This window comes from Annulohypoxylon maeteangense (assembly GCF_022496945.1).
Source record: "Annulohypoxylon maeteangense strain CBS 123835 unplaced genomic scaffold GGS22scaffold_5, whole genome shotgun sequence".
In the NCBI taxonomy this organism is placed as follows: Eukaryota; Fungi; Ascomycota; class Sordariomycetes; order Xylariales; family Hypoxylaceae; genus Annulohypoxylon; species Annulohypoxylon maeteangense.
This window is the reverse complement of record NW_025953252.1, coordinates 1,879,534-1,892,443: the sequence shown is the minus strand read 5'-3', so window position 1 is coordinate 1,892,443 and position 12,910 is coordinate 1,879,534. Positions and strand designations below refer to the sequence as shown.

Sequence of the window (12,910 nt, the reverse complement as noted above, 5' to 3'; positions counted from 1 at the left end):
AGTTTCCCGTGCCATGTTGACATGCTAGATTCTCATGTCAGATATCCGTAGGGTTTAAGCAAGGGACCTCGGATTCTTCGAACCTTGGAAGTCACTATATATAGGGAATCTTACATCCTATCAATTTTCCCCATTATGAAATACCTACCAAGACTGCCAGAATCAATCCTCGATTTCGACAGAACCACACCGGAGAATCATGTGGAAGCTGGCCGGTCGAATCAGTCAGCACAAGCATCAGCACACCTGAGAGCCGGACCAATTCGGATGAGACGGACGGGAATCGGGCTGCAAGAGCTGCTGATTAGTGCACACATGTGCATAATCATCTTGTACGGGATTCAGAAAAGAGCAGCAGTCGAGTCTTGGACAGAATAGCAAAAGTACAGTACCTCGCACACGAGCCGGGTACGATGTGCGAAGTACAGTACGAGGCAATGTACTCTGTACAGTTACGTCTCTGCGCGCTTGTGTAACGACTACGATGCAAGCGTCTCTTGGCACCGAGACGTTAAACCAGTCTCAGGTCCTTGGCAGAACCCACTCTCTTGCATTTTCCACCTTTTTGAGGTCACAGAGCCTCTTGTCACAATCATCCTGATTCATTGTACGCGTATATGTCATGGACTATTGCCCCTACAGAAGATAGTTTAATATCCGGAATGGGGAATGGACACGTGAGAGTTTTTATTGCAATCTACGCAATTTATAGGTATTAGGTACTAGGTAGATAGGAAGACGGGGAGGCAGGCCCAGGACAGGGAGACAAGAGGACAGGAAGACAGGTAAGTAGGTTGCAATGTGTCGTGTGAGTGATTTCGATCCTCTCGATCTTGTTATACTTATGCGCATCTAGATAGTTGCAGTTTAATCGAATGAGGTTGGATGGATGGATCAAGATGCGTCTGCGCATCTGCGCCTAGCCAAACAAGTAAGGGACGGGAGAGGTTGAGTACCTGTGCTGCTGTGGTCGCAGTTGGTAGTTGGGGGTCAACATCTTAAGACCATGAAACGGTCACAATTATCAGAGTCACTGTCAATTTACAGCGTATTAGCGAGATCGCGTGGGAGTGGGTACATACCTACTTACCTCAAGGTATGTACTGGCGAGCTAAAGTGGATATAACCCGCGAGTGACCGCAAATGCTCGGGCTCGGTATCCGCTCTTCCCCCGATTCACCGACAAAGCTATGCGCCGAAGACCAAGCAGCCAAGTGGGCAAAGAATTAGATAATAAGCGAAAATTGTAGACCAATTCATCTCGGGCCACGGCGTTCGGAGTTGCCCCTTAGACTAGACGAAGTTCGAATAAGGGATCGTGCGATTTTTTTCGACTTGGAAAACGATTAAAACGACTAAGAAAAACAGAGACACTTTTATCCGAGTCTCGGCTCCTTCATACAGTTGTATTCTGGGCTTGGGTGGACTTGGAAATGGACTCTCGATGAAGCAAAAGAGCGTCAAAGTGGCACCATGTGAAGATCTGACCAGAATACTTTCTAGAATGCTACTCTCCCCGCGAATGTTGGTCCACCGCACCTCGATAACTTATCTCTCCTTTTAGACCTTGACTCCTTGACGGCATGTGCATTATTCGCATCACGCGACATTGAAGAATCCCATGTCCGCAGGTCCGTCCATCTATGTATGGGACGGCTGACAATTCGGCAACAACGGACAAAATAAAACGGACAGACGGGTTTGACTTTCCTTCATTACAAACCCGACAACGCTAGGTGTTACACAAGTCTGGACGTTAGTCACGACTTTGATCACAATTTTGGCTAGCTGGCTAGATGGGCTTGGAAAGGGCTGTTGGAATGGACATGTATGGACATGTATGTATGTACAATACATACGGTACATGGGATACCTCTTGCATCTACACCAATACCGACAATTTATTGTCCAATCTAAATATTTCTTTACTTTTTATCGCTTGAATCGCTTCTCCAGTAGTTCGCCTGTAGCACGCGAGCATATCCCAGTCAAGCCAACCAAAGATGCATATCCATGGATTGTACTCTACATGACAGGGAAGACCTCGGCACTTGTACTTCAATTTTTTCCTCTTAATTTTTCTTTTCTTTTTCACGGACAAGCAGACAAGCTAGCTGGCTAGCAACCCGTCGCCCGTTTCTACCCACTCTGCCACTATCTATCACTGGAGATTTAGGCGCAAATGACGTCTATTACATGGTGCATAGGCCTTGAAATCTACCTGGGACATTTGCTTTCTTCTAAGCCCTACGCCGCCTGCACTGCTCGGGATGACTCCCTCCACGTATGTAGAAAAGCTGACATAAAAATAGGATAACGAGAACGAGAACGAGCGGTGGAAAAAAAATAAAATAACCGAAAAGAGTAGGAATAAGAACCTTATGAAAAGACGAGGCTGGGATCTGATTCGGGCGATCCTACTTTGATCCTCTACCTCGTCGATACCGGTAAGGTGCATACTATGTACTCTAACGCCTCTGATTATGCCCAAGATCGGCATATCATGCTTGTCTAACCCCCAAGACACTCGGGCCAAAAAAAATCAAGCTCTATTGTCTCTTCTGCACGCCCGCATCTAACTCTAGCTTGGCTAAACCAGAGCCTATGATTCATGAAATGGAGGTGAAGAGACCTGTTGCATTGGCATTACTCAGGCAAGTTCAGGCAAGCCAGCTGGCCAGGTACATACCTGCATACCTAATAATCGTAGGTCGTTTGTAAGACCCGGGACAAGCTTGCAGTGATGCATGGAGCGCGCGGATTGCGATTCACGACTTCCTCAACTGCCCAGATGTTTGCTTGTGACCGTCCCAATTAGTCCAATTTCTCTTCAAGTTGGCATTAGATAACAGATTCCTACTAACGCCCATGAACCTGACCTGGAACTGGGAACTAAATAATCTTCAGCTGTTACTGCATCTGTAGTATGTGCATACACATTACTCGGATGGTCGGTAAGTAGTGGATATGCTCTAGAGAAATCTAGAAGCTGTGCTTCTGATAACCGAAATAGGTATCTGTGAAGATCCATATGCATAGCTTTTCATAAAACTATCTCCATAGAAAAAGAAAAAAAAAAGCAGGACCGGCGCCGAATAGTGCAGTGCAGCCAACCTAAGCCAGCAAGCTCATCTCATCTACCGTCATATGACAGGGATGCATATAGGCGCATCACATGTCTTGCAAGCCCTGCCCGCAGTGTATATCACGACACCATCGATCTTAGGTAGGTAGTCTTACTGTACCTGTATCTGTGTATGTACTATGTAGGTGTGTGTCTGCATATACATACCTACCGTTAGGTAGGTGACAAGCAAAGTGATAAATCAAGAAGGGACGTTATGCATGCGGGTAACAAGATCAGCATCTCAAATTGTTCATTTCACCCTCGAATTGGGTCGTTATATCAATTAGGTTAGGGTTAGATAATCTCCCATCATCCCTTCGATGCGATCCATATCTGATCGGTGATATCTTCAGTTGTTTGCTGAAATCCCGACTATCTCCATCCCGAAAAAAAAAGCGGATGCTGCTCGAGCTGATTTCTTTTCCTGCTCATACACTTTATGTACCGGAAACTATCTCGTCTCGTCTCATCATAAAGTTAATTACACTGATCTGTCATCACATGCCTTAAATACCTGTTCGCTCGCTTTCCTGAGATGCATTCTAAATAAGATAATTCCTCTTGTCGCTCTAGCAACGATGCTAGCATGAGTTCTCCCATGACTAGTGTGCCTCCTTACCTTCGAGGTTGGCTCGCGGTCCATAGTCCTTTTGACGTCTCGACGACTCTATTCGCAGCAGCGCCAGGCCTTAAGCTTGCTGGTACCCCTGACGTTGGACCCGTACCGCCCATCTCCACGTCTCCGTTTTGCGTGCTCGAGTACCCCGAGTCGCCTTGAGCCACGTCTTTGAGAGGCGGGGCACCCCGCCCTGGTTCCGCCGAACGGGTGCCGTCCATAAGGTGAGCTTGCGCCTGACCCTCCCGTAACTTGTTGATGGCTCGCACCGTGTCGATAGCCGCGTGAAGAGTTTTGCGCGCGTTGAAGTTCTTCTTGACGGTTGGGAGTAGATTCTGACCCCTGTCGCCGTCACCGCCTAGGCTGTAATCGGCGATGAAGGCATGCGACAATGCTTCGTGCGCCGTCATGCGCTTGTTGGGGTCAACCGTCAGACATCGTCGAATGAAATCCTTGGCGTGGTCGCTGACGCCGCGCCAATACTCCGCCGGCTGGAAGTTGTAGTCCGCGTTGAGAATCGCCTGCATCTCCTCGAAGTCGGTATCGCGATCGAACGGCGTGTATCCGCAAAGCAAGAAGTACGTGATGACGCCCATGGCCCAAATATCCACAGGCTTGCCGTGACCCGTCTTCTTAAAAATCTCGGGCGCCATATAGCCGGGGGTACCGCAGGTTGTCGTTAGAACGTGAAATTGCTCCTCATCCATAATGCGCGATAGTCCGAAGTCGGCGATCAGAAGGTCGGCATTGTCCTCAGGTGTGCGGAAGAGTAGGTTCTCCGGTTTGAGATCACGATGCACGATTCCGTGGTCGTGGAGATACGCGACGGCGGAAAGAGTCGCGCGGATCAAATCGGCAGCATCGGATTCGTAGTATGATCCTTTGCGGCAGATGCGATCGAAGAGTTCACCGCCAAGCGCAAGATCGGTCACGAGATAGAGGTTGTTCATTGTCTCGAAGTAGTCAACGAGGGTTAAGATGTTCTGGTGGCCCATCGAGACTTTCTTGAGGACGGCAATCTCATTTCGTACCTAATGGAATAAGGTATACAGTTAGTTATCGTGGTAACTAGCCTAAGGCTACACGAGAAGCCTCATGTGGAAGCCTAAACATGATTCTCTACCTAGTAGATAAAGAGGTGATACAGGAAAAGAGGATACGAACCATATGTTCCCTGCCGGCCATAAGCCTTTTGTTAATCACCTTCGCGGCATAGTAGCGACCGGTGTCAATGTGAACACACTCCTTTACGACTGAATATGAACCAGCGCCTAATGTCTTTCCCACCTTGTATCTGCATGGCTGAATCTGAGGGTTCGGACGGGGAGAGCCGTTACTGGCGGGGTTGACAGTAGTGGCCATCGTAGATAAAGCGGAAATGAAACGTCGTGTCTAAGAAGACTATATTGACTTCTAAGAATGGAATGGAGATATATATTCTATATTTTGAGTTATGGGATATTGCGCAGTCTTTGACAACCCGCCTAGGATAGATCGATGTCTTTCTTCGTAAGCGGGTGAGAGTGATTTGATAATCGCCAGGTTTCGGTCAGGGATATTCGTCTCTTATTCGTGGATTATTCCCACATGTTCGAAACAACTGATGATATGAAGAGTATATTATCATGTAAATAATTTGAAAAAAAAAGTTTGGGAGATTGAAGTTCAAGTTCGAGTTTAGATCAAAGACTTCAGCTGGTGGAAAGGCAGATAAATATCGTGTAGGCGTGTAGGGGGTAATCGGGTGCGAATGATCGGGTATGGCGCGCGGTAATCAGCCTTGCGGGGATATCTACTAGGGTCTAAATGACTGCCGTACACGCGAATCTCGTGGATTGGGTATGAAGAGAAAGAAACAATTTAAATGAGAATAATTGGAATAAGTTGACAGATGTCGTGTTTAGTTTTTTTTACTATGTAACATTCTAAAAATGAAGAACAGCTGAGACGATCAAACGGAAAAGATGAGCCGTTAGGATTTCAGCTTGTCACTCCACCTTCCCAAACCTTTTCAAACCTTCCCAAACTAAACTTCCCGCACCCATGAACTCTGCCCCTCATTCAACCTTTTAGTCAGCCGCGAGACACATAGAAACCCGTGATAGCGGGGAATCCAGGACTGATTTAAGGACTAAGTACTTCGTACATATTTGCATACGCGATTAAATCGATACTGCAGAGTACATATTCTTCAATACCGATTCGTTCCACATGTCTATTCCATTCTCCTATCTCGAGTCCTTTAGTCGCACAGGAATAGATGCGGAGTTCATATTATGTATCGCAAATGAGATATTTCTTATATGTAGCCTACCTAGGTCCTAGATAGAATCTCACATAAGTTGTCGTCAGTTTTGTAGGGCTATGTAGGTAGTTTGCAATAAGACTACCTATTAAGGAGTTTGCGCCATTAGGTAGGTACTTAGGTAGTTACTACTGGGCAATGATCGAACACGGTTGCTCGTGTAATAATTCATTGTCAGGTCCTAATTTCCAAGGTTGCTACATCATTAATCGAATAGGTTAATCGGTAATATTATGAATACCTAGGTAGGCACCTATGAAGTTGAGCAGACTGACAACTGTCAACTGTGGAAGTGTCTATTCCTCATAAGTACCTTTTCGGGACGCCTTCTTGGAACTATGCTGCTTCTTCGACTGCAACCTGCTCTCATGGTACGATTTCGCTCTATTTTATCAGTGGTCAATTAAGATCCAACCTAGGTACTTACTTCAAGATCGAAACAATACAGGTAAATGTGGATGGAAGGAAGCTCACGTACAAGTCTTCGTACTTCTTGATCGTCTCCTCACTTGTCTCTCCAGGTACGTGATCCTTGTACATCCTGTGCAATTCTTCAAGTAGCTTGTGATGATTCTCCTCGGTATTCGCGGTCCTATTCCGTTGTGTCTGAGCTTGGATCGTAATAGAGTCATTCCTTTTGGAATAGTATTTTGAAGATCGCAATGCTGCACGCATTAACTTGGGTAGATCCTTCGACAATTCTTCGATAGGCCACACTGTCGTAGCTTTGCTCTCAGTTCTAGTCGAACTGTCAGATCTGGGCACCTAGTAACTGTAAGAGTAACATGACTTGAAAGTTCCTACTTGTTAACGTGCTGTCCTCCGGGTCCGCTAGATCTCGAATAGCTTGTATGACCCTTTGGTAAGCTGTTCTCATTGAACGAGGCGTGCCATTTCCTAGCTTCCACTAGATCATCTTGGTCGTAATAGGTATCATACGCCCTGTGTTGTACAGTTCTCACATGTAAGTGTGATGTTCCAGGATACTTGAATACAGGAGATGAAGCGAGCTTCGTGGATAGGGATCGAAACATGATTTTGAATGAGAACCCCTCGAACTTTGCTTCTTTAAGCCGGTGTTATTGCTTTTAGCATCGAATCAGTGGCCTTGGAGTTTAATGGCTAGAGCTCGGATTCTTCAAAGATTATCCAGTTAGCTGAGTAACTAGGTAAATACTACTTTCAAGATACAATTGAATTGAACCGAGTTGGGTTGAGTGGAATCAATCGAATTGGATTATTCCACCATATTCCATTCCTTTGTATTCCAAGTAATTGGGCTTCTTGTAACTTGGACTGTTTCCAAGGTTGGAGATTTGGAGGTTTAAATGTTATCAGTAAAGGATAAGTCTTTATCCGGTTTTATCTGCTAAGAGTAGATTCATTCATCTATCCGTTAGCGCCTTCTAATATTCCTATAACCCGTAGTATAATCTCAAATCAGCCAATGGCAATAACACCCTAGCGCCTAGCTAGTAGGTACCTATGTAGGTGAGTACAAGGTTTGTTAGAGGACAATTCCTTTCTAGAAAATTTCCTGCATTCTTTATCATCGGAGTTTGATCGCAGCAATTGATCTCATTCTCCCCATCCCAGCTACCAGCCTTGCACCTTGCACCTTGCATCTTCGCAAAGCCTCAACCCACCACCCCTCCATCTACCATTATTTCTTGAAACCTCAAACCTCCATTTTACATGATATGTTCTTCTCCATTGATACCGTCCATACCACTGATACCCTTCGGAATCGCTTGAGCAGCATTGTGTGAATATCCGGATCGATACCTGGGTAATCTCTGTCGATTATTTGTTCATTGGCACCAACCAGCAAAATCCAACAAAAAACCGCAGAAGCGCGCAAAACTACGCGTGCTAATCCCTAGTCGTCCCACATGTCCGAGTACACTTGACTTTTCAGGTTGCTTCTGTCTTTTACCTCATCTCTCCATCTAACACTCGTTTTTAACGTTCCACGCTCGTCTCAACATCCTCTGTGATTTTTTTTTGCCAGTTTGGACAGGCCCTTTTCGAATATTCCCCTCCAAAGGCAACATCGCATTACACCTCCGTCAACATAGCGGAAGCTTTAGGTGCCTAGGTAAATTCCGATCACAGCTCCAAAGGTTGCCAACTATCGCCCAAGGTGTCCCAAGGCAACGCTCTCTAGATTGTCTTGCCTCCCATGCCACCTGGATGACCGAAACATCGCCTCAACTTCTGGCGACTGCCAATTTAACTCCCCTTTCGCCAGCCCCCCTCCATCCTTCGTCTCCAGTTGTAGTACCGGCCCTCCAGGACCAAGCCGACACTCTCTATACCATGTCGCTCTCTGACGGCGACCAAGTCCCTTCCGCAGCTGTCGCGGGCCGGACCAGTGACGTAGCTTTAGCATCGAATCAAACTTATGGCAGCGCCGCAACGGCCAACTATCAAAGCGGCGATCCTAGCGGCACTAGTGAACCAATTCCGTATCTAACCTATTTCGAAGTTGACGATGACGGATACAAGGAAGAGGAGACGCCCTTAGTTAAGGATGATAGAAACGACGAGCATCCTAATCATGATCAGCATAATGGTGCTGCTGGTACCTCTGGTACTGAAGCCCAGCAAGATGTATCCAGACCGAACGCATCAGCTCTTAGTTCTGATCTGTCTGAATCGCAGACGGATCATTCTGAAGTTAACACTTCCACTTCACATGATCTTTCTCTCAGTATCCCTGTTCAACATGTGCACCAACCTGTTCCGAACACGAGCCACTCGAGCCCACAAGAGGCCCAAGAACCTCGAGAGCCGCAAGAACAGGCCGTAGTTGCCTCATCATCGATCACTCATACCCAGGGCGCACCTCAGCCACCTACAGAAACTGCAGCTGAAGAGACTGAACCCAAGACTGAACCTGAATCTGAAGCTCAAGCCCTATCGAGTGCTTCTTCCAATGATGATAATATTGACATCCAGGACATCGTGGACAAGATCATAGGTAATTCTTCCACCGGATCTGCCAATCAGTCGTCAGTGCAGCAGATTTCTGCCAACGCGTCATCTGTGTCCCTGCCACCGCGGCCTCCCATGCCTCAGCAACCTCCCCTAGCCCAGCCACATGCGCGTCTAGAAGATGTTCCCGGCCTCAGCTATCAGCCGGGTCTTTCTTATTCCCATGCCACCGGTGCCCCCTCCTCTCTGCCACCTCCGCCCGGCACCTACTCAGTCGGGGCTCCCGGGACGGCCCTAGAAGCTCGTAATACTCTTCCACCCCCACCCCCCTCATCCTCGCTTAGTGCGCTGCCTGCTCATCCGTTCTCGGTGCCACAATTTGATCCTACTTATGTTGCTGCAGCAGGCATTCAATCCCAATCCAGTGATCAGTCTCAACCATGGGAGACGTTCCTGCATGAAGAACGTCGTTACGTATCCGAAGCGAAATGGGATCGTTTTCCGGAGGGATCGAGATTGTTCATCGGTAGGCTGCTTTCCATATGCTTCCTATGGATACCTAGGTACTCATTGATCATCAGTCACTAACCGGTTCTGATTAGGAAATCTCTCAAGTGACAGGGTCTCGAAGAAAGAGGTGTTCGATCTCTTTTCTAAGTATGGTCGCTTGGCGCAGATCTCTCTGAAGCAAGCATATGGCTTTGTACAGTATCACACTTTGATGGAAGGTCAAGCTGCGATGGACCATTTGCAGGGAATCGATGTTAGAGGCCGCAAGATTCGTAAGTGAATTCTTTCATCGTATAAATATGTGCCTCTTCTAACAAAGCGTGGACCTGGAATTTTCTCGCACACAGAAGAAAGATGGCGATGGTGAAAAGCGTAACAATAAGAGTAAACGTGATACTGAACGTCACGATGCCGCACGTGGCCGACGTGACGATTATCGTCCTACTCGCCAACCGTCTCCGAGACGATCAAGTCATCGCCAACAGAATTCGTACGATAGCGGTCGCGGTTATTACGATGATTATGGCGGCCGTGGTCGTTCTCGATCTCCTAGCTATGGAAGACGTGACTCGGATCACTACCGACGTCGAAGTCCTAGCCCATACCGACGTCACGCTTCCGAAGCAGAACTCGACATCCCTCGTCGATACGGAGGCGACATCCCTGATGTGCAATTCCTCGTTCTTCAAGAAGTCGAAAGAGACTTCGTCAGCTGGGTTGAGAGATCCTTCCTTGATCTAGGCTTAAAAGTGAAGGATATGTTCCTACACTCTAACCTCTCCCGAGAGGCCGTGATCCAGCGTCAGGTGATGGAAGGTGTCTATGCAGTGGTTGAACTCGATTACCAATCACAGCGAAACGGTACTATTTCACTACAAGTGTTCAATCGCTCTAGTGGGCGTGACAACATTCGTTATGATCAATATCGAGATCTCGCCCCTGCTATTGCGGCACAGCTTGTCAATCGTGCCAGGTCTCAGGCTCCTCCGGCTCCTGTAGTCCAGTCTTTACCTCCTTACGGTGGTGTGCAGTATCCGTCTGCCCCTCCTCAATATTCCGTGGCTCCGCAGCCTACATACATGCCTGGTCCTCCTTCGTATTCGAGCCAGCCCTATCCTAGCGCGCAAGCCCCTCCCACCAGCCACGCTCAGGGCTCTTTAGACAATGCCACCTTGCAGAAGATTCTTGGAACTCTTCATAGTCAGCAAGGCACACCATCTAATGCCCCTCAGGGTTATCCTTCTGGCCAGCCAGTTGCACGACCCCCACCTAACCAGAATCCAAACGTAGCATACACAGGTGCCGGGGCTAGCAACCATTCTTACGCACACGGAGTTAATCGACAATATAACGCAAACTATCCGTCTGCCCCTGCCCCTGGAGCACACGGAATGACAGGTGCCCAAGGCGGCGATCCAAGTCAGCATGTGCAAACCATCATGGCACAGCTAGCTCGTTACCGTCAGTAAACGAGCCACTCTAGAATGTCTAGAGTACAACTTCTCAATACATGCCCTCTTCATTGTTCCATTCTCTGGAACGTTGGCCTAATAAATCATCTGGAATTCCCCTTGGTCAGATACCGTCAAACACCACCAACATCTCTTGCGCGACTAAATATGCCTGCTGGGTGTCTACTGGATGTGTACTGGAATTCTTGTACTAAAGCTACCTAGGATGATGGTCTTTTCACTATGGTACCAATGTGTACGCTTGAAGGACACACTGGCCTCAGCTTTTGCCATCGCTTTCCAATTCTGAGATAGGCTTGATAGCATAAATGAAAGCCATCGATCGATGACAATGAATTACTTGAATTGAGCTTGCTGTCTTTTTTTTTTTGCATGCTGTTTTTAAGTGAGCCAAGTTTTGTCTGATCCGTTTTTGCCTGTCTTTAACCCTTCCTACCATATTGTATTGTATCGTATCGTACATATCTTCGTATCATTACACGTATACTCTTGACCTGTACTAGCTAGTATAGACTAAACTCACCAGTCCATCTCATCCATAGACGTTTATGTTAGACCTAACCCTTAGTTTTCCCCATCAGATCCATCTAGCCCAAGCAACAACCCTCGAACCTTATCCTCAGCTTCCGCCCTCACCTCCTCATGGCCCCCACCCTTCCTAGGAGCAGCCTTACGCAACCACTTTCGTAGCTCGCCTCTCAGCTCAGCTACAGACTTCTCCCGAACGTAAAACCCCCGGTCCTCGCACGCTAGCACCACCTCTTCATCCACCAACGCCTCTACCCCGCCCCCGTCCTGTAACAACGCGTTGTCTGCCGCGAGCCGCGATACCGCTCGCTCCGCTAAAGACTTGCTGAACGGCGAGTCTAACCCAACTTTATCCCACACCGTGCTGGTCAGCCCGAGGCTACGACACACATGTCCGCTTCCTAGCCCCGAGGAATGTAGCTTCGCAGATGGGGTATCAACGCGTTGTAAAGCGGAGAAACTGGATGTTCGCCGGGCTTCGGCACGGCGTCGCAGAGCATCGATTTGTTTTGGGATGCGGCAGGTGTAGGGTGTTAAGTGCGGGAAGGCGAGGACGACAAAGGGTGTTAGTTCCCCGCAGAGGAGGAGCAGTAGCCCGAAGGTTGGGACGCGGAAGATATCGTGGTGTACTCGTTCACGGAGGAGGATGTCGGAGCGGGTGGTGGTGGTGGCGGATTGGGTTAGGAGGCTTCGGTTCGTGAAGATGGCCTTGAGTCCGGTCTTGTAGAAGGACATGTAGGCTTTGCCGAAGCGGAACCAGTAGGTGAATGTCGAGGTTGTCGGGTCTCGCGTTGGCAGCTCGAGGGGTGGGGGCCGTGTTGAGGCGGGTGGGTTGAGGGTTGTGGAAGGGGTGAGAGGAGATGTTGGTCGGGTTGGGGAGGAGGCCAGCTCTGAGATGGTTGGGGATGCTGTTTCTTTCTTTGGCTCTTCGACTCGAGACGCCGTTGAGGCGGCTCGTCGTTGAGAGCTGGAGTTCGACTGTGTTGGAGCTAACCGCTTTCGAGCTTGAGAGATATGGGTCGTCGCGAAGAGAGGCGCCAACAAGGGTGCGGAAAGTCCGGAACCATGGTTGAGGAGTAGAGGGTGGACGCGCGCGATGCGCAGTCCTGTATTTGGAGGCATAGGAAAGGCGGTAGGATTGTAAGTTGCTTAGGAACCACAATCGAATATCAAGATATTTCCGAAATCTTCGTATTGAAGCTGGAAATTCTCGTGTGTTAATTGAGTCAAAGATCGACGTGGTCCGAGCTTGGAGGTGTTTATCGATAAGATTGGTAGCCCCTGAGCCCCTTACCCCCTAACCCCTTTTTTAGTCGGTTTAGGCTTTTTTGGAAACCTTGGAAATCTTAAAACAACTGGAGGTATTGATCTTAGATATACACGAGCGACTAATTAAATAGGTAGGTACCTAGTAT

General features: G+C 48.0%; 4 protein-coding genes across 4 annotated transcripts; 1 reads left to right on the top strand and 3 right to left on the bottom strand.

The window, feature by feature from the left end:
• Positions 1-3,368: 3,368 nt before the first annotated feature.
• Positions 3,369-5,709, bottom strand: GGS22DRAFT_159190 (calcium/calmodulin-dependent protein kinase type I). The gene is made up of 2 exons (XM_047960757.1): positions 4,908-5,709; positions 3,369-4,774 (listed from the first exon to the last, which is right to left on the bottom strand). The coding sequence occupies exons 1-2, from the start codon at positions 5,103-5,105 to the stop codon at positions 3,743-3,745; spliced, it is 1,230 nt and encodes a 409-aa protein (XP_047820854.1). The 5' UTR covers positions 5,106-5,709; the 3' UTR covers positions 3,369-3,742.
• A 494-nt stretch (positions 5,710-6,203) lies between these two features.
• On the bottom strand, positions 6,204-7,320 carry GGS22DRAFT_159189 (uncharacterized protein). The gene is made up of 3 exons (XM_047960756.1): positions 6,853-7,320; positions 6,527-6,787; positions 6,204-6,432 (listed from the first exon to the last, which is right to left on the bottom strand). The coding sequence occupies exons 1-3, from the start codon at positions 7,080-7,082 to the stop codon at positions 6,345-6,347; spliced, it is 579 nt and encodes a 192-aa protein (XP_047820853.1). The 5' UTR covers positions 7,083-7,320; the 3' UTR covers positions 6,204-6,344.
• A 285-nt stretch (positions 7,321-7,605) lies between these two features.
• On the top strand, positions 7,606-11,302 carry GGS22DRAFT_159187 (uncharacterized protein). The gene is made up of 3 exons (XM_047960755.1): positions 7,606-9,511; positions 9,588-9,767; positions 9,820-11,302. Exons 1-3 carry the CDS (start codon positions 8,242-8,244, stop codon positions 10,962-10,964), a joined length of 2,595 nt encoding a protein of 864 aa, XP_047820852.1. The 5' UTR covers positions 7,606-8,241; the 3' UTR covers positions 10,965-11,302.
• GGS22DRAFT_159185 (uncharacterized protein) lies at positions 11,303-12,688 on the bottom strand. The gene has a single exon (XM_047960754.1). The coding sequence runs from the start codon at positions 12,615-12,617 to the stop codon at positions 11,532-11,534; it is 1,086 nt and encodes a 361-aa protein (XP_047820851.1). The 5' UTR covers positions 12,618-12,688; the 3' UTR covers positions 11,303-11,531.
• Between the last annotated feature and the right edge of the window lie 222 nt (positions 12,689-12,910).

What these genes read in the sequence shown, in the direction of transcription:
- GGS22DRAFT_159190 (XM_047960757.1), bottom strand. Translation starts at nt 5,105, where the DNA reads ATGGCCACTACTGTCAACCCCGCCAGTAACGGCTCTCCCCGTCCGAAC. An exon ending in TGGCCGGCAGGGAACATATG is followed by an intron (nt 4,775 to 4,907) that starts GTTCGTATCCTC and finishes TTATTCCATTAG; the next exon opens with GTACGAAATGAGATTGCCGT.
- GGS22DRAFT_159189 (XM_047960756.1), bottom strand. Translation starts at nt 7,082, where the DNA reads ATGTTTCGATCCCTATCCACGAAGCTCGCTTCATCTCCTGTATTCAAG. An exon ending in GGAGGACAGCACGTTAACAA is followed by an intron (nt 6,788 to 6,852) that starts GTAGGAACTTTC and finishes CAGTTCGACTAG; the next exon opens with AACTGAGAGCAAAGCTACGA. An exon ending in ATCAAGAAGTACGAAGACTT is followed by an intron (nt 6,433 to 6,526) that starts GTACGTGAGCTT and finishes CTGATAAAATAG; the next exon opens with AGCGAAATCGTACCATGAGA.
- GGS22DRAFT_159187 (XM_047960755.1), top strand. Translation starts at nt 8,242, where the DNA reads ATGACCGAAACATCGCCTCAACTTCTGGCGACTGCCAATTTAACTCCC. An exon ending in GGGATCGAGATTGTTCATCG is followed by an intron (nt 9,512 to 9,587) that starts GTAGGCTGCTTT and finishes GGTTCTGATTAG; the next exon opens with GAAATCTCTCAAGTGACAGG. An exon ending in TGTTAGAGGCCGCAAGATTC is followed by an intron (nt 9,768 to 9,819) that starts GTAAGTGAATTC and finishes AACAAAGCGTGG; the next exon opens with ACCTGGAATTTTCTCGCACA.
- GGS22DRAFT_159185 (XM_047960754.1), bottom strand. Translation starts at nt 12,617, where the DNA reads ATGCCTCCAAATACAGGACTGCGCATCGCGCGCGTCCACCCTCTACTC.